The sequence below is a fragment of the Apodemus sylvaticus genome, chromosome 1, assembly GCF_947179515.1.
Source record: "Apodemus sylvaticus chromosome 1, mApoSyl1.1, whole genome shotgun sequence".
In the NCBI taxonomy this organism is placed as follows: domain Eukaryota; kingdom Metazoa; phylum Chordata; class Mammalia; order Rodentia; family Muridae; genus Apodemus; species Apodemus sylvaticus.
Genome location: NC_067472.1, coordinates 23,167,261 through 23,187,480, shown reverse-complemented (window position 1 = coordinate 23,187,480; position 20,220 = coordinate 23,167,261). Strand labels below are relative to the sequence as shown.

The 20,220-nt window shown below is 42.0% G+C and overlaps 1 protein-coding gene across 1 annotated transcript in view; it reads left to right on the top strand.

Annotated features, from left to right (window-relative positions):
• Positions 1-20,220, top strand: part of Plce1 (phospholipase C epsilon 1) — a 299,093-nt gene that overhangs the window by 133,521 nt on the left and 145,352 nt on the right. Inside the window, exon 3 of the mRNA XM_052186474.1 lies at positions 2,350-2,638. Within this exon, the coding sequence (XP_052042434.1) occupies positions 2,350-2,638 (289 nt within the window). The remainder of the gene's footprint in view (positions 1-2,349; positions 2,639-20,220) is intronic.

The window sequence follows — 20,220 nt, the reverse complement described above, 5'->3', positions numbered from 1 at the left end:
AGAACAGCACACTGGAAAAGGACTGGATGGGTCATTAAGTATCTATCTTATAATAAATATCATAATAGGTATAGTTAATAAAGCAATGATTGTGGGTACAATAAGCCTGTAGGGCAGCTTGGCATGAAAAGAAAGTAGGCAACCTATTAGTAACTGGGAACTGTCTGTTCATCTTTTTAAATAACACTGTTTTAGCCTCATTCCTCATCTGAGAACAAACAAATACCAAGTGTCAAGGGTTGCAACCTCTAACAGATTGGAACTCTTTGCTATAACAGTTAAGGCTCTCTATTTTCAGGCTGTCTGATCGTCCTCCTTGCACAGTTAACATCTCCCCTCCCCCATCTCTGCTCTGCCCATTCTGCTCTGTTCACTATTGACAGGACAGATTCTTCACTCTCCAGCCTCATTGCTTGGGTCCTCTCCCGAATTACCTCTCCCACTCATTGCACTTAGAGTCACAACTGCTTTCCAAGGCTCAAGTCAAGCCCTGCTATTCTTAAGGAGCCTTTCTTAGTTCTCAAAAGGGATTCCTGTCCTTGAACATCTAGACTATCTACTCCTGAAGAGCTTGTGGGGGACTTACTGTGGTGTGGATTGTCTGTATGGTTTGGTATGTAGGACAGGGTGACAATGGAGATGGTCTTCCTTCTTTAAAGACATCAATGTCTAGGAAAAAACAGACATTGAGAAGAAAGTCATGTCCTGAGCTCTGCATTTGCCCAGATAGGGTTAGGATGACATTGTGTAGCCACACATAAAACACTGCAATAACTAAATCATGCTGAATAACATAGACTTGCTCCCTGTTAACAACCTCCCATCATTCCTTGAGGAGGAGTGCATTCTCTCCTAGAGAGTTACCCAATTGTAATGGGTGCTATTTCTTAACACAAAGTCAGGTATGCCACAAGAGTTTTCTTAGTGAATCCCACAATGTCCCTAAGAACAGGGTATTATTGGCCCCACTTTACAGAGGGGGATTGTGGCTTAAAACCTTCAAGTCACTCCTGTTGTGTTCACGACCAGTCAAAGCAGAACCAGCATTCCCCACCCATGATCTCGGAATCTGCACACTGGTCTCCAGAACTCTAATGACAGAGAGTAAGAATTCTTATTCTAACTTCAAGTGACAGGGAGGTATCAGCATGCAGAGGAAAGCGGAGTAGAAATCTGTTTGTCCAATTAGAATGCTGTGGGGGTTTGGTTTTATCTCAGGGTTTCATAAGGACCTAATACAGGGGCCTATCAAGGGCCACAGTTAAAGGTAAAATTTGGAGGGCACAGCATCATGAAGGGACATCCATTGCCACAAGCGCATTATAGGCCTGTGATCTCTGTAAGATGAAATCTGATTTCTCCAGACATGACATGGTAACTGTGCAAAGCAAGTTGTTCAAGGTGTCACAATGTCCTTCGGTGTGACTTTTTTTTTCCATGTTGTTCACATACTATCTCAAATACCCTAAAAGCCTCCAGGACATCTCAGACTAACCAATAGTTCCTCCCTACAGTCTTGTTGAACTCCATAATAGCCAGGCCTCTTCTTCCAAGCAATGTGGAGATACTACAGTGCTAGCGGAATATCACACCCATGGCATTTGCCCATATTTTCTGACACAGTGAATCACACTGAGCTGTGTCTGTGTTCGTGCATGTTGAATGGTTACATTAGAATAGACATGGTTGGGAATCTGTTCCAATCAGATCATACTTGGTGAATACAAGTGATCAAGGAAGAAGGACTCAGGAAAATGTCAGAACAGGAATACTGGGCAGGGACTAACTCTTTAAATGTGGGAGAAGAGAGAGGAGAAAGAGAATAAAATCGGGCTCCGATGCTACCTGATGGACAGGAAGAGTACCCACAATGGGATTCCTTCCCCGTGACCCTTTCATCTTTGCCTTGCTTTGTTCATGGAACAAGAATTCCCTATGGAGGTCAGATTGAGGCACAGATGGAAACCGACAGACTCTGGTCATTCATGCAGGAGAGCCCGAAAGGATAAGAGAAAGGTTTGTCCTTGTGGCTCAGGAGAGCATTGCTTTGCTCTCCTGTGGAGGAGGAGAAATTTGAGCTGAATGTATTTTTGGTTGGTGCAACTCTAAGTGCTCTGTTTGATAGCAGAGTTGTTTGAATGGCCCATTTCATAACTACACAGAGCTTCTCCAAATAAATGGTGTCTGTAGAATGTTCAGGTTAATGCATGAGTGCAAAGCTCAAAGGTGTTTGTGCTTAGACCGACTGAGCCTTCTTTCTTAATAAGTCATCTTGGCATTTTGTCAACAAGTTAATTTGCTTTTCTAAGAAACTAGATTAATGCTTCCTGTGTTTTGTGCTATTCACAGATCTACAGTGCTGTGAGAAGAGGGGAAGAGACAGAAGATACGGTTGGATCTCTTCTCCATTTCTCCACACAGCTCCCAAACTCTGAGACAGCCCATGGAAGGATTAGAGACGGTCCCTGCTTAAAGCAATGTGTACGAGACACCGAATGTGAGTACCGTGCCACCCTCCAAAGGACGTCCATAGCTCAGTACATCACTGGTTCTCTCCTAGAGGCAACCACATCTTTAGGAGCAAGAAGCGGCCTTCTCAGTTCCTTCGGAGGATCCACTGGACGAATCATGCTGAAAGGTAACGTCTGGAATTTCATGTTTAACTTTTCATATTTGCTTTTAGAGAATAGTCTAGGATAACAAGCCAGTATGCATCTGCTGATGAAAAATTGTCAGAAACTCAAAGAAGATGAAACCAAAGTAGCTGTTTTGAGTAAACAGAAAAATCAAATCCCTTGAGACTTAAACAAATAGCAAGTATTAATACTCTAAAGTTCATCCTTTCAAAAATAGTAGATGGCTAAAATTATGCCTTTGATTTATTTTTTTGTTTTTATTTTTATTATTTATTTATTTGCTTGTAAGGGTGGGTGGGTGGGCGAGTGCATGTGTGTTACAGTTGTGTGCCTGGAAGTTGGAGAACAACCAGACACAAGTGTAAGACATTTGTTCTATCCTTTCATCATATGGGTTCCAGTAGTTGGACTCAGGTCTTCATGCTTTGTGGCAAGCACCTTTCCCAATGAGCCATCTCACTCTTTAAATCTTACACACACACACACACACACACACACACACACACACACACACACACACGGTAGTTTCTCCTAGCAATGATCCATGAGAGATGTCAATTAGTAAGACAAGATGTTAGCAAGTAAATATGATCGTACGATTGCACTGAAAATCAGCAGTGCTTGGGAACAGTGAAACCTAGATATTCTTCACATAGAAAACAAATAGGTTTCTTATGACAAGAAAAGAAAAGAACCACTCTTCAATGTGTCCCATTGTAAAGGCCCAGAAAAGCAGGGAATCTCAGAGAAATGGAAGCTAGTAGAAAAAAGGGTCTTAGCATCCAAACTTCCCTTTGACTTCACATGATATACAGGCAGGCTGGTTAGAAATGGCAGTGAACTAGAGAACCTCAGAGACTTGCTCACTACACAGCTGTCACAAACTGCTTGGCAGCCTTCCCTGGCAGGAAGAGCTACCAACCAGACAGGGCCCAGGCAAGGTTGTGTTCCACTGTCTGGGGGCTGCCCAAGAGCTCCATCTGACATCCGGCTGCTCTGTCACAGTGACACTATCCCTCTACCATGCATGAGCCTTCAGACCATGGCTAGCCATCAACTAGTGACCTTGCTCCTTGATCTTCAGCCTAGCATGTTCTACCCTCATGTTTACCCTTGGCAGGCCTCATAGAAACAGCACCTCCTCCTGGTATACCATACTGAGTGCTATGTTGGATGGTTTTCTGCTATCACATTAACTTGTGGGGACTGGCTTCAAATGCGGAATAGAAGGAAAGCACACCATATAGAAATAGGAGGAATCTGATATTGATATGGAGAAAGTTAGTGCTAACGGTACATCTCCACTCTCATGGAATGCACACTGTCTACACAGTAAGGAATCCCCACCGCCACCACCACAGGGTTGAAGGTTTCTCTGCTCTGATGTGACCCCAGACACTAGCAAGTCAACATTTTCCATGGTGCTCTTCCTAAGACAGCCAAGATTAGCATGTGTAATTAGCTTGGTTTCAATGTGTTTGACTGCATGGCAGGACCTCACATGAGTTTGCCATCCCAAACTTACCATATACCATACAACCTGTAGACTGAAGGTGTTGTAGGAGATTCCTCCGAAGTGTTGCCAGTCAGCTTGCTTGCTGTATATTTACAAGGAGGCAAGCTTTGTATGTATGAAACAGTTAAAGACTAATTCATAATTGTGGCGAGTGTTATATAAGGAATGTGGATTACTCTAATTGTTCAAAGGGTGGAGATGGAGTTATGTCAGACAAATGACTCAGCCTGAAATAAAAGAAAAGTCAAGTAAGCTATTTTCTTTCTTCTTCTAGAATATCTAAGGTTCCCCTGTGGTAGGAGCACAGACAGTGCCCCATAGAACTGTGAAAGTAAAAACTTGCCAGTGTACCTGCTGCTGTGATAGTAACTTGATCTTGATCACTGTTGTACTTCTTGTTCAGAATAGCATCCTATGAGCTACACTAGACCATCAGCTAATGTAAGAGCTTTCAGTCGCTGTCTTAAGCAACAGGTGGAGTTTAATTTTCTGTTCATAGCTTCTTAATGGTTCCTAATAACTGTCAAATTAGTTCCTGCTAAATACTATTATTAGTTGATTTTCCCCCCCTCTGGCCTTATTTCTGTTGTTTCTAGTTTGCTATCTTGTAGGCTGATTTCAGCTTCAGGGCCCCCTTCCATGAGGTTTGCAACATTTCAAAGTGCCTTCGTTAAATATATGTTTCTTCAGTATGCTGTGGGGAAATATGCATAAAAACAAATTAGTTTCTTATCACGTATACACACACACACACACACACCAACAAGCCACTCTATGGTGTATGTATATTTCAAAACATTATATTGTACAATAGCAAATGCATGTGTTTTTCGGTAATTTAAATTTCCACAGTAAGGCCAGCTTAGTCTATAAAAAGAGTTCCAGGCCAGTCATGGCTACATTGTGAAACCCTATCTCAAAAATTATATTTAGTTTAGTTTAAAAAATAATATTTAAAGAAGAAAACACAAACACTTGAAACTTCAAAAGCACAGGGTATTGTCAGTATCTGCAGGATCCTAATCTTGGGTAGTATAGGTCTGGAGCCACAAGTGATTCAGTGAATCTAGAGGCAGTGTCTGAGTGATCTGTTCCCGTTGGCCACTTCTTTTATTGTTCAGTCTTGTGCTCTGTGGTATAGATTTGGTCTACAGCTTTCAGGTTTGAATTGCGAATGAAACACTGATCATAAAGATCAAGAGATATGGCACTTAGGAAGCTGAGACAAATAGATATTTAGTTTGATACCAGCCTCAGCTCCATACAAGATCCTGTCTAAAGAAAACCAAGAAAACAGTAGAAACTGGTAAAGAATGCATAACACATATTCAGTCTCCGGCTTTCAAGTAGTCATTCTGAAACTTTACTTCTCAGGAGCTATGTGAATCTTTGGACACATTCTCAGAGAAGTAGCACTAAGTATTGTTTGGTTCCTAGACTTTAGTTCTCAGAATCCCTTCAGTCTTTGCACAGCAGAAATCTACACACTGTAACGTGAGATGCTGAAAGTTGGTCCAGCAGGGTGTTGGGTGGGAAACATCAGAAGTGGGTTAAATGGCATTTCCTGTCAAGAAGAAATTATTTTCACTAGAGATGAGTGCAGAGTTAAGACTTTTACTGGCCTTTCGGATGCACTTTCAGTCAGTTCTGAGATTTTACATGGTGGCAGCTCTCAGCCTTGGTTATGGTTGATAGCACTTCGGTGCTCATACCTGGATAGAAGAACTGGAAAATTCCACAGTTACTTTTACAGAACAGAACAGAGTGGGGGAGACGGAAAAGCACAAGATCTTTTCCCTGGAGAGACAAGGGAAGGGAGAGGGTCAAAGGACGAGCTCTCCAAGGGAGAACTCATGTTTGAAGTCTGTGAAAATGAACAGGGGTGGGGGGTGGGGGGAGTTGGAAACAAAGGAGGAGACAGAAAATTCCATTTGTACAAGGCACAGGGTCTTGGTTGCAAGAGGCAGAAAGTGGATGGTGATTATAGAAGCTGAGGCAATGGTGGGTGTGGAGTTAGTGGGCAGGCTCAGTTTTCCAAGACAACAGTTCTGGAAATGGATAGTGAAGTGGTTGTGTGGATGTACTTAACACCTGTGAACGCCATTCAAAATGTTAGGGGAGAATCACTAATGTTTTGGATATTTTACCACAATTAAAGGGAGAAACTGGCTATTATAAATATGGCTGCTATGAACATATTGGAGCATGTGTCCTTATTACATGTTGGAGCATCTTCTGGGTATATGCCCTGAAGTGATATAGATGGATCCTCAGGTAGAACTATGTCCAATTTTCTGAGGAGTCGCCAGAGTTCCAGAGTGATTTCCAGAGTAGTTGTACCAGCTTGCAATCCCACCAGCAATGGAGGAGTGTTCCTCTTTCTTCATATCCTCATCAGCATCTACTGTCACCTGAGATTTTAAACTTAGCCATTCTGACTGGTGTGAGGTGGAATCTCAGGGTTGTTTTGATTTTCATTTCCCTGATGACTAAGGATATTGAACCTTTCTTTAGGTGCTTCTCAATCACTGAGTTTCCTCAGTTGATAATTCTCTGTTTAGCTCTGTTCCCTATTTTTAATAGGGTTATTTGGTTCTATGGCGTCTACCTTCTTGAGTTCTTTGTATATGAGCCCTCTATCAGATGGCTAATATAAAAAAATCTTTTCCCAATCTGTTGGTTACCATTTTGTCCTACTGACAGTGTCCTTTGTCTTACAGAAGCTTTGCAATTTTATGAGGTCCCATTGATCAATTGTTGATCTCAGAGCATGAGCCATTGGTTTTCTGTTCAGGAACTTTTCCTCTGTGCCCATGTGTTCAAGACTTTTCCCCACTTTCTCCTCTATAAGTTTTAGCATATCTGGTTTCATGTGGAGGTCCTTGATCCACTAGGACTTGATCTTTGTACTGGGAGATAAGAATGGATCAATTTGCATCTTCTACATGTAGACAGCCAGTTGACCCAGCACCAATTGTTGAAAATGCCGTCTTTTTTCCACTGGATGGTTTTAGCTCCTTTGTCAGAGATCAAGGGACCATAGGTCTGTGGGTTCATTTCTGGGTCTTCAATTATATTCCATTAATTCTCCTGCCTGTCACTATACCAGTACCAGAAGCTAGAACCCAGATGACCCTCAACAGAGGAATGGATACAGAAAATGTGGTACATTTACACTACTACTCAGCTGTTATACTACTAGTATTCATACTACTCAGCTATTAAAAACAACGACTTCATGAAATTCGCAGGCAAATGGATGGAACTTGAGACTATCATTCTAAGTGAGGTGACTCAGTCACAAAGGAACAAACACAGTATGTACTCACTGATAAGTGGATATTAGCCCAAAAGTTTGGAATACCCAAGATTCAATTCCTAGTCCATATGAAGCCTAAGAAGAAAGAAGACAAAAATGTGGATGCTTCAGTGTTTTTTAGAAGGGTGAACAAAATATTCACAGGAGTAAATATGGAGACAAAATGTAGAGCAGAGACTGAAGGAAAGAACATCCAGAGACTGCCCCACCTGGGGATCCAGCCCATATGCAGTCACCAAAGCTGGATGATATGGTAGATGCTGGATGATATGATAGATGCTTGCTGATGGAAGCCTGATATCGCTCTCAGGCTCTGCCAAAATCTGACAAATATACAGGTAGAAGCTTGAAGCCAACCATTGGACAGAGCTGGGGGTCCCCGATGGAGGAGTTGGAGAAGAGACTGAAGGAGCTGAGGGGGATTGCAGGCCCATGGAGGGAGCAACAGTGTCAACAGACCAAACCCCCTAGAGCTCCCAAGCACTGGACCACCAACCAAAGAATACACATGCAACCCATGGTGCTGGCCATATATGTGGCAGAAGATGGCCTTGTTGGACATCAGTGGGAGGAGAGGCCCTTGGGCCTGAGGGTGTTTGATGCTCCAGTGTAGGAGAATGCCAGGGCAGAAAGAGAGGGTGGGTGGGGGAACACCCTGATAGAGGCAGGGGGAGGGGAATGGGATAGTAGGTTTCCAAAGGGGAGACCTGGAAAGGGCTAAACATTTGAAATGTAAATAAAAAAAATATCCAAACAAGGGGAAGGCTCATGCTGTGACAGTCTTTCTTCCCAGGTCTACAAGAACTTATGAAGATCCATGGAACTTGATTCCTAGAAATGGCTTGGGTTACAAATGGGGATGATAGCAACCTGATGGGAAAAAATAGGGGCAAAGGATGTCTAACAGCTCATCATCACCATGCCCACGTCAGGAGACACTCACAGAGCTCTGTGGCCTTGCGGGCTTTGCCATAGATTATAGGACGGTCTGAAGGTGGCCAACAACCAGAGCATAATCAAAGCTGGCTTTTTTTTTAATGTTCCCAAAGGTCAGAGATATTAACAATTTATTTGTTTGTGCATGCCCATGTATGTCTGTGTATGAAAGTATACATATGTGTGTGTGCAGGTGTACTTAACCTGTGGTTATGTGCAGAGGTGATAGGAAGGCATGAGGTGTCCTGTTGCTCTCTGCCTATCTCGCTGAGGCAGAGTTTTCCCCTTTCATGTTTTGGGCCAGGCTGGAAGTCGTAAGGTAACAGCAATACTTGCGTCTCCGTACTTCTTCAAAGCCTGGGTGATAGGTGTGTTCTTGATGCCAAGATTGCTGCCTGGGTGATGGGATCTGAACTCCACTCCTCGAGATTTTGCAATGTGATAGTTGGTTTTAATGTCATCTTGGCACATGCTTAGAGTCACATGGGAAGAGAAAACCTCTACTGAGAACTTTTTCTTGATTGTTGTTTGATATGGGAGGGCTCAGTCCTCTATGGGTGGTACCACCCCTCGGAATATGGTCCTGGATTGTAGAAGAAGCAGGTTGAGCAAGCCACAGAGAGCAAGCCAGTAAACAACATTGCTCCACGGTCTCTGCTTCAGTTTCTGACTCCAGGATCCGGCCTTGGCTTCCCTCAGTGATAGAGTGTGATATGGAAGTGTTAAGTAAAATAAACCATTTCCTCTGCAGGTTCCTTGAGAACATGGTGTTTATCACCATAACAGAAAGCAAACTAAGTTACAGGGTAATTGCTCTTCCTTTGTTGGGTCGTCCCTCCGTCCCTCAAGAGATGTGTTCTGGTATACAGCATTGATCAGCCAGGGTATGGACTTAATTGCAAGGGTGTCCATTTCTAGATGGACAAGGGCAGAGCCAAGTAGAGCAACTTCTACATGTTTGACCCAGTTCATCTTTCTCACTTCCTGCCCATTTGTCACGCCCCTCTCCCCGCTAGCCTCATTAGAATCTCTCCTCGGGTTAACACGGTGGAGATGGCAGTCAGAAGAATCTTTAGCTTTAATCGACTCACAAAGTTTCCAAGTGCAATGGCATCTGTTGGTACAAACCTGTAACCCCATCTCTGGAGAGGCCCAGGCAGGAGGATGGCAAGTTGGAAGTTGGCCTGGGCAGTATTAAAAGACCTGACTCTCCCAAAGCAAAGCAGCACAAAGACAAAAATATCTCCATAAGACAAGATAAAAATGAAGAGAAAAGGGTAAAGTAATCCTTAGGAATATGCAGTGCTGAGCAAGAAAAATAAAATAAGGATGTGGTGATGAGAATTTCTCAAATAATGCAATTGAATGTTCTCACTGTGTACACGGCATCCGCTGATGGATGCACAGTGACACAAACACAACTTTTCCTCCTTACATCGTTAAGTTTGGAAGTGACAAAATTAAGTCACACATAAGTCAGTATAGTTACTGACACTTAAAATAGGTACTGAGAAGGAAAAGCTCCACTGTTCATTTTTAATAATTTTGTATGTGTCTGTACATCTGTGATTAACTATTCAAGGTATAACTACGGTATAGCTAGAACAGTGATATAGGAAACAAAGTGTCCCTTACAGACTGAACTTACTTGAAAATAGAGGATATTTTGCTTCTGATAGAAAAGTCTGACAAATTTTCAAATATAAAACATATCTTATATATATATATATGTTACTGCAATAATTATATCCTATCAGGTACTTTTTCAAGAGTTAATAGCTTTGAATATTAAAACCAGAAATCATAGTAGGAAAGCACACACATTTGAGGTGCATGACTATAGCTCACAAATAGCTCTGTTTATAACGGCCGTCTCACTTGACTTCCTCCTAATCAAAACAGTTAGCCCTTGCAGGCCTACCAGGCTGAGAAGGTATGCACATAGCTCCAATTCCAGGATTTTCCGTTTGTTTAAAGAAACGTCCTGACTTATTAGTTTTGCTACCTTGAAATTATTTGGTGGATAAAAATATACCTTAATGTGATGCTGAGTATATTTCTGTAGCAGCTAATTAATTAAGAAATATTCATTAGCTACTCACTGTGGCCTAGAGTCTCATCAACTATGCGAAGAATGCAAATCCATGAGGGAGTCTGCAACTTGTGGGCTAGTGTCGTTTCCCATTCCAGAGAAAACGTAATGCCTGGTCTCAGGCCAGCTGAAGTAGCCCTTACCACCGTTGAGTGAGAAAACCCTGGTCTGCTGAGCTGACATGGGGCCATACGTCATAATATCAGGAGATTTGATGGGCACATGACAAAACACCTCTGCTGTGGGGCCCCGGGTAGTCAGGTATCATGCAAAGAACAGAATCTACACACAGGGAAATCTCAGCATCTGGCCAGCCAGCTATGATCCAGGAATAAGGATGTCAAAAGATGGGGCCCCTAACCTGAGGGGGGCAGTCAGCTCTTACTCATTTTCATTTTGCCCCAGAAATTGCTTTATGGGAAGAAAACATTCCGTCCTGTATCTCGGTGAGAGTGTCGACACAGTAGGCAGAAGGATGGAAGGCAGCAGGCCAGATAACAGAGGGTCTTTGAGTTCTAAGCTGGGAACCCAGAAAGGTGATGGGCGAGAACTCTAATGCCAAAGCAGCACTAGGGGCTTCAAATTAAAATGTCAACTCATCCGCCAGAGTAATCCAAAATGCTACACCAATCGGACAGTGACTAGATGCAAATAAAGGCTTTCCCCCAAAACCTTGCTAAATAGTGAGAGTGAGAACAGTTCTAAAAGACGCATTTTCAGGGTCACTAGGTAAATGTTAAAACAAACAAACAAACAAGCAAACAAACAAAAAACACCCAGAATAAAGGAGAGGCAAATGTAATCAGAAAAGGAATACCACAGCTGGATTTCACTGGGGCAATCAAGAACTGTTTCTGAACTACGAGCTAAAGAGAGAACCTAAGAATTAGGAAGCTAAATAGATAAACAAGGCTAGAAAATGCAACTTGATATGATCGGGAGAATGGGTCAAATCTCCCATCAAGGTGGTTATGGCCAAGAAAAACCGTTCATGTGTCATCTACGTTGATGTACAGTTTCCAAGTATACACACTACACTTGGAATTTTGAAAAAGGCCACTATAAAGGTGCTGAGAAGTTCAAGCCCCTCCTTTGCAATATGCCCATTGCCAGTGGTTGTAATGGAGACCCTTTGGGTTTCACATTCAAATGAAATCCAGAGAGAGGAGACACAGAGGCTTGGTTGGAGTGAGGAGATGAAAGGTGCTCAAGCACAAAGGAGTGCTCCCCTGGGCTCTGTGGTCCTGTTGGGAATCAGTCTCTGACTTGTGCTCAAGCACAAAGGAGTGCTCCCCTGGGCTCTGTGTCCTGTTGGGAATCAGTCTCTGACTTGTGCTGTTGTCAAGGTGGCACTGGACCTGAGCCTCACTGTCTGGGGTTTGAGTCTCTATCTCCCTGCTCTTAGGTAGAGCTCTACTTTTCTGAACGTCAGCTTCTGCATTGCTAAAGTGGAAACCAGACCAATAACTCTGGTTGTTTTCAGGGCTGGGTGTGATAAGATATACAAGGAACTCAGTATCTGATAAGTCTTCAGTCAGTCTTGAGACAGTAGCAGTCACTGATGATGGGCATGGGGATGCTGCTGCCAGTCTTTATTAGGGTACCACACTCACCACCCGTCTACTAAGTCCACTAACTCTCCTATGAGCTCAGTCATAGCATGCACAGCGAAGAATAACGCCTCCTGGGTTTTCCAAGCCGTGGACCTTTGCACTAGCAACTTAAAGGGCACTTGAGAGGAGGTTGTCCGGTGGCTTTTGGCAGCCACCTGTAACTTCATTAGGTTGTCCTTAGTTTTCACAGTTAGCCATTCATTCATCTGATTACTAAACATTTATTGAACACCTTCTCTGTGCCAAAACTACAGCAGTAAACAAGGTGTGGCCTTTACTCTCAAGGTAGTGGAGGAGATGAAGAAATGAGAAGTGAGCATATACCTTTAGCACAGTCAGGGTTGTATCTGAAAGATGTATAGAACATAGGGACACAGAGGAAAGTCCACGAACTGTATTGAATGAAGTGTGGGGATTCTAAAACTACTTGAGAGCCTAAAGAAATATGAACAGGATTTAACAAGGGGGCAGGGGCGACTTCTAACCTACATTAGGGAACTCTTTTTGTTTCTACTTAATTCTCTGTTGACTATCTGTTCCCACAACAGTAGAAAATGTACTACACATTCACTGCTGGCATTGGGAGCGGTGCTGGCTAGGTCTTATGTCAGCTTGACACAGGCTAGAGTCATCTGGGAAGAAGGAGCCTCCAATTGAGAAAATGCTTCTAAACAGATTGTCCTGTGCATAATTATGTCTGCGGTGCATTTTCTTGATAGGTGATTGATATGGGAGAGTCTATCCCACATAGAGCAGTGCCAACCATGGGTGAATGGTCCTCAATGGTATAAGAAAGCAGGCTGGGCAATCAGAAGGAGAAAACCAGTAAGCAACATTCCACTAGAGTTTCTGTATCAGTTCCTGCCTCCAGCTTCTGCCTTGAGTCCCTGCCCTGACTTCCCTAAGTAATAGAATATGACCTGGGAGTTACAAGGAAATAAACCATTTCCTCCCCAAAGATGCTTCATTCTGGTGTTTTAGCACAACAATAGAAACCTTCACTAAGACAGAAGTGGAGCAGAGACTGAAGGAAAGGCTGTCCAGAGACTGCCCCACCTGGGGATCTATCCCACATACGGTCACCAAACCTGGACATTATTGAGGATGCCAGGAAGTGCTTGCTGATGGAAACCTGATATGGCTGTCTCCTGAGAGGCTCTACCAGAGCCTGACAAATACAGAGGCAGATGCTTGCAGCCAACCATTGGACTGAGTGTAGGGTCTTTGATGGAGGAGTTGGAAAAGGGACTGAAGGAGCTGAGGCAGTTTGCAATCCCATGGGGGGGAAAATAGTGTCCACAGAACAGACCCCCTCAGAGCTCCGGAGGACTGAACCACCAGCCAGAGTCCACATGGAGGGACCCATGCATGGCTCCAGGAGCATATGAGGCAGAGGATGGCCTTGTTGTACATAAGTGGGAGGAGCAGCCCTTTGGCATGAGGGGGTTCTATACCCCAGTGTAGGGGAATGCAAGGGTGGGAAGACAGGAGTGGGTGGGTGGGTAGGGGAGCACCCTCATAGAGGCAGGGGGAGGATGGATGGGATAGGCGATTCCAGAGGGGAGACCTGGAAAGGGGATAGCATTTTAAATGTAAATAAAGAATATATCCAATAAAAGAAAAAAGACAAAAGCTGAATCTAGAATTTGTCCACAGCACAAAATTCAGCATTCAAGTTAAATTTTGTGTTGTGTATTTTAGTGACAATAACTTACTCCTTACAGTAAACATTAAATGAGTTGTTTGGTTTTTACCACATGAAATTAATCCTTTTTTGAGTTTTCAAATTGTCCTAAAGGAATAGAACTCACTTAAATAGGGTATGAAAATTCTTGTTTGTGGGAATCCTTATAGAACATAATAGAATATGTTTATAATCTGTTTATAATGGGAATGTGGGTCAGTAGCAGATAAGCAGGAAAGAGAAATACCTCAAGATAGACTGAGTCATGAAGTTTAAACTTCAGCCAAAACTGAATCTTGAATAAATAATGAAGAAACCAATAATATAGTTAAATTGAGAGTGCTTTGTTTTGTTTAACTGAATTCTAACAGAACATATTTAACTATGTGCATGCAGGAAAGTCTAAAATGTTTGCCAATGAAGAATGCATCCTACTATTTTAATTCTTTCTTTTATAGAAGCCTTCTTACCTTTGCATTTCTTCTGACAAGTTCTTGCAGATGATTTAGAAAGTAAAGTTCCAGTCTAGTGACTTCTAAGAATATAACACACATATTCACCTTGAGTTTCCCAACCAGTATATACAAAGACAGTATTTGATCCCAAGTCTGGCTGATTCTCAAATCCATGTTCTTCACCTCTAAGATAGGACCTCTTCAATTTTTCCATCCATTTTTGCCTAAGAAATTTTATAAAACTGTGGATATATATACACATATATTCATATATACCATACATATATGAAATATATATGTATGGTATATATGGTATATATCTTATATAATTACTGATGATAAAGACTTTTGTTTCAGAATAATTATTTTTAAATGGTATGGTTATATGTATGCTAATGATAAAAGCCAATGTGTACACTAATAAGATTGAATTATGTTTAGATAAAGAATTAAATATTTCCTCAGTACTTGATACTTCAGACTACAGAGCATCTTCAACAGTTTTCAAATCTGATCAGTATCTTGATCAGATAATTGTTAATGCTGAAAATATGGTTTTACATTAAATATATCCTATAAAATAGCAGGATATATTTAGGGCCATCTCAGAAATTGTTGGAAATTCTGTCTTAATTCTCAGGCTACATTTTTAATTAGTTTATTTTAATGAAAAGAATTACTGCCTGTGACTCCAACTATGCAGGAGACAATACCCACTGTGCCTCCTCAGGCGTGGCACACATGTGCACACACATACTAGGGAGAGAGAGAGAGAGAGAGAGAGAGAGAGAGAGACTTTTAAAAATTAGAGTACCCGGATCTAGAAAGATGGCTCAGTAGTTAAGAGCACTCACTCTCTTCCAGAGGACCCAGGTTTGATTCCCGGCATTCATATGATTGTATTTTATCACTGCAACAGGAAACCAGACTAAGACTGTTCCAGCCCACACTCACTAATGGCTTTGAGTCTATCAGTTGTATTTGGATCAGCTCTAACAGCATCAGGGAAGCAAATTTAGTGGGTCAAATCTAGGGCCTGTGTGTTTTGCTTTGACAGCTGCCGTATTTTCAAAACTGGAAAACTTTTTATTAACAACTAGCGTTCTAATTCTTCTGGCAACCCAGTGCCATTGTCTCCACTTGGCCTGGCCAGCAGGTGCTAACTCATGTATAAAACATATCAGTCTCATTTTCACACTTGCTGCGGCTCAATTTCACATCTGCCTAGCCCTGCAGGCACCTACATTTGTGAGTCTTATATTGCATCCTGGTTGTCTCTTGTGCTGTGGAGTGCTTCCGTTAAAAATTCAGAAAGCTAGACCAGGAGTTGGGGCAATGAGGAGACAAACTGAAAACTTGGGAAGGCTGCCTTGACACGGGCTTGCACATACAGGCCCCTCTGGAGATCCAGGTGAAGAAGTGTGAGAAATTATGAGAGATGATGTGTTCGGAGCCTGGGAGACAAAGAGAAAGTGGCCCAGTGGCCCATCGAGAGTGCCTGTGGCCCAGAGCCTGAAAGGCGACCTCTGTGAGGAGAAGTCTTGCTATTGCAATCCTAATTATTCCTGCATTAGGATTTGGTATGCTCAAAATGAAGATGTACGAGTTGGTGTGAGCCCTCTTAGTTTGAGTTGGCTTGAAGCAGAGGTTACAGGAAAATGACTACTTTAGAAAATTCAACATCACTGGGGAAAAAATGAAATGTAATAAAAACTACAGTTGGTTTAAGAATGGGGCATTTTTACTACAACATGGCACTCTTGTAAAAAAAAAAAAATCCACATCTGTGCCAAGCAATGGCATCTACCCTGAGTACAGCTGAGTGCTCCCAGCATATCTGCCTCAGCAAAGCATCTGGGAGCAAAGCCTCCTTGGGACTGACATAAAGCATCTTGCCCAAATGTGGAAAACCTTTAGGGACGCTAAAACCATTAGGGATCTGTAACCCTGACTTGAACCAAGCAGAATAAACAAACCCCTGCCCAAATTGGAACTCGCTGGATGCCTTGCAGAGCTTTCCAAGGGGAAAGGCTGGAGCCTCCAGGGTCTTTGAGTGGGTTAACATCTTGTTTCAGCCTCTCCGCCTGAGTCTGATGAGAATGTGGGTGTTTCACTCCGTCCTCCTTTGAGTCCATCCTTTGAAATATTGTAACATCTCAGTTGCCAACTCATGGATACTTGGAACTCTGGACCAATAATATATACTTTTTTATCTTCCTGAAAGTGGAATGCTAAAACCAAATTAGACCTAGTGGAATTGTGATACAAATCCCAAGTTTGGAAAGGCTCCAGAGAGCATTCACATTTTCCATGGATGGAATTCTGATACATTCCCAACCTCTATTTCTATTTTCAATATCCTTTGTCACTCTTCCCAGCTTTATAGTTCAGTTTTCTATATGCACAGCGGTGGGGGGGGGGGGCGACTTTATGTATAGTTTTTAGAATCTGTTGACCCTATTTAAAAAAAAGAAAAGCAGAGAAAACTAGACAGGCAGTGTGGAGAGCTGTTTCATCCATGATCACGTTCGTGCCTGCTGGGAGCTACGGACTATGTTAAGCACTGTTTGGTAATCGTACAGGGAGCTGGTTAAAAAGTAAATAGTTTCCTGATGTTCACAACCTATCATAAGATAAAGATGAGACGTTTAAATAGGAAACCAAGGCACAGAACTGTTTTGACCTGAGCCCTCAGTGGTTACAAACCCAGAGCTCACAGGAGCATGGTTTGAATTATTCTAGAGCTACATGCAGGCCTTACTTAACTCTGATTTATCTGTAGGAGATGGGTGCTATATAGTACAGTTATGGGAAACACACACACACACACACACACATGTACGCATACACACACGCATACACACACATATGTGTGTGTGCTCAAACTCTTTTTAGTTTAGGATGAAACAGAAGAGAAAGACACTCTTTTCAACTCCAGGAGCTGGTAATTTAGTTGACAGAGAAAGGATTGTGAAGAAGTGACAGTAATGTTGTATGATAGCACCAAGGCAAAGATAAGAGGTTAAGAATGCAGGGTTTAGGGGGAAAAGAAAGGGTAATAAAATAATAAAATACACATGACATGAATGTAGAGGAGGGACTTTTGGGGGAGAGAAAGAGGACCAATCAGAGAGGGCAGGGGGTTGGAGACAATGGAGGAGGGAAACTAATTAGAACAAAGTATAATGGTATATATATATATATAGATAGATAGATATAGATATAGATATAGATAGATAGATAGATAGATAGATAGATAGATAGATAGATATGTGATATATGTATCACCATATGATATACCATATATATCATATATGGTATATATACTTATATAGTTATATATTAATTATATATTATATACTTATATATTAATGTACTTAAGTACAATGATCATATATAAATACATGAAATGTCATAATGAGAGCTTTCACTTTGTGTGCTAACTTTAAAAATAATTTAAAATTTAAAAACAAATATTTTGTAAGTTTTGTTTTTAAGTGAGATCTAATGAGGCTTGCGAGTACACTCACAGAGTGATCTGGAAAGATCACTTCACTCCTCTCTTCCTGCATTCCATCATCTTACGCAGTGCATGCGCTCATCTTGGAAAGCACCATGGTATGGACTAAATAAAGAAGATAAAGTTATTAGAAAACTGTCCCCCAAAGTGAAAATGGAAGAAAGAAGACAATCAGAAAAAGCAAGAGGAAAGCTTTAGTGGTAGGGTGAGTCTCAGGAAGTGGGTAGCAGGGTCAGGCTTCCCAAAGGGAAGGAACATGGAGGGCCTGGGGCGAGGTCTCTGGAACAGTGTGGTTGGGTTCTAACTAGGTCATGGCAAACCTCAGGACAGGGATTTAAGACAGCTACCCTTCCTGCATCCTTACATTCAGGGTTTGTTTCTCCCATCCATAGCAGGACCTTCCACAATTCCAAGGAGTATCAGCCATGGTCAACACCTTCCCTACCCTAAGTCTCTCTCCATCTTCCCAGAAAACTCAGCTGGGCAATGTCTATGTGATTCTGTCTCCTGCTCTAGCTCAGCTCTAAGGAAGTTGGTAATTTTTTTTTATTCGATATAATTTTTTATTTACATTTCACATGATTTCCCCTTTTCTAGCCCCCCACTCCCCGAAAGTCCCGTAAGCCCCCTTCTCTTTCCCTGTCCTCCCACCCACCCCTTCCGACTTCCCCGTTCTGGTTTTGCCGAATACTGCTTCACTGAGTCTTTCCAGAACCAGGGGCCACTCCTCCTTTCTTCTTGTACCTCATTTGATGTGTGGATTATGTTTTGGGTATTCCAGTTTTCTAGGTTAATATCCACTTATTAGTGAGTGCATACCATGATTCACCTTTTGAGTCTGGGTTACCTCACTTAGTATGATGTTCTCTAGCTCCATCCATTTGCCTAAGAATTTCATGAATTCATTGTTTCTAATGGCTGAATAGTACTCCATTGTGTAGATATACCACATTTTTTGTATCCACTCTTCTGTTGAGGGATACCTGGGTTCTTTCCAGCATCTGGCAATTATAAATAGGGCTGCTATGAACATAGTAGAGCATGTATCCTTATTACATGGTGGGGAATCCTCTGGGTATATGCCCAGGAGTGGTATAGCAGGATCTTCTGGAAGTGAGGTGCCCAGTTTTCGGAGGAACCGCCAGACTGATTTCCAGAGTGGTTGTACCAATTTGCAACCCCACCAGCAGTGGAGGAGTGTTCCTCTTTCTCCACACCCTCTCCAACACCTGCTGTCTCCTGAATTTTTAATCTTAGCCATTCTGACTGGTGTAAGATGAAATCTCAGGGTTGTTTTAATTTGCATTTCCCTAATGACTAATGAAGTTGAGCATTTTTTAAGATGCTTCTCCGCCATCCGAAGTTCTTCAGGTGAGAATTCTTTGTTTAACTCTGTACCCTATTTTTTAATAGGGTTGTTTGGTTTTCTGGAGTCTAACTTCTTGAGTTCTTTATATATATTGGATATTAGCCCTCTATCTGATGTAGGATTGGGGAAGATCTTTTCCCAATTTGTTGGTTGCTGATTTGTCCTCTTGATGGTGTCCTTTGCCTTACAGAAACTTTGTAATTTTATGAGGTCCCATTTGTCAATTCTTGATCTTAGAGCATACGCTATTGGTGTTTGGTTCAGAAACTTTCTCCCTGTACCGATGTCCTCAAGGGTCTTCCCCAGTTTCTTTTCTATTAGCTTCAGAGTGTCTGGCTTTATGTGGAGGTCCTTGATCCATTTGGATTTGAGCTTAGTACAAGGAGACAAGGATGGATCAATTCGCATTCTTCTGCATGCTGACCTCCAGTTGAACCAGCACCATTTGTTGAAAAGGCTATCTTTTTTCCATTGGATGTTTTCAGCCTCTTTGTCGAGGATCAAGTGGCCATAGGTGTGTGGGTTCATTTCTGGATCTTCAATCCTGTTCCATTGATCCTCCTGCCTGTCACTGTACCAATACCATGCAGTTTTTAACACTATTGCTCTGTAGTATTGCTTGAGGTCAGGGATACTGATTCCCCCAGACATTCTTTTGCTGCTAAGAATAGTTTTAGCTATCCTGGGTTTTTTGTTGTTCCAGATGAATTTGATAATTGCTCTTTCTAACTCTGTGAAGAATTGAGTTGGGATCTTGATGGGTATTGCATTGAATCTGTATATTGCTTTTGGCAAAATGGCCATTTTAACTATATTGATTCTACTGATCCATGAGCATGGGAGGTTTTCCCATTTTTTGAGGTCTTCTTCCATTTCCTTCTTCAGAGTCTTGAAGTTCTTGTCATATAGATCTTTCACATGTTTGGTAAGAGTCACCCCAAGATACTTTATAATGTTTGTGGCTATTGTGAAGGGGGTCATTTCCCTAATTTCTTTCTCAGCCTGCTTATCCTTTGAGTATAGGAAGGCCACTGATTTGCTTGAGTTGATTTTATAACCTGCCACTTTGCTGAAGTTGTT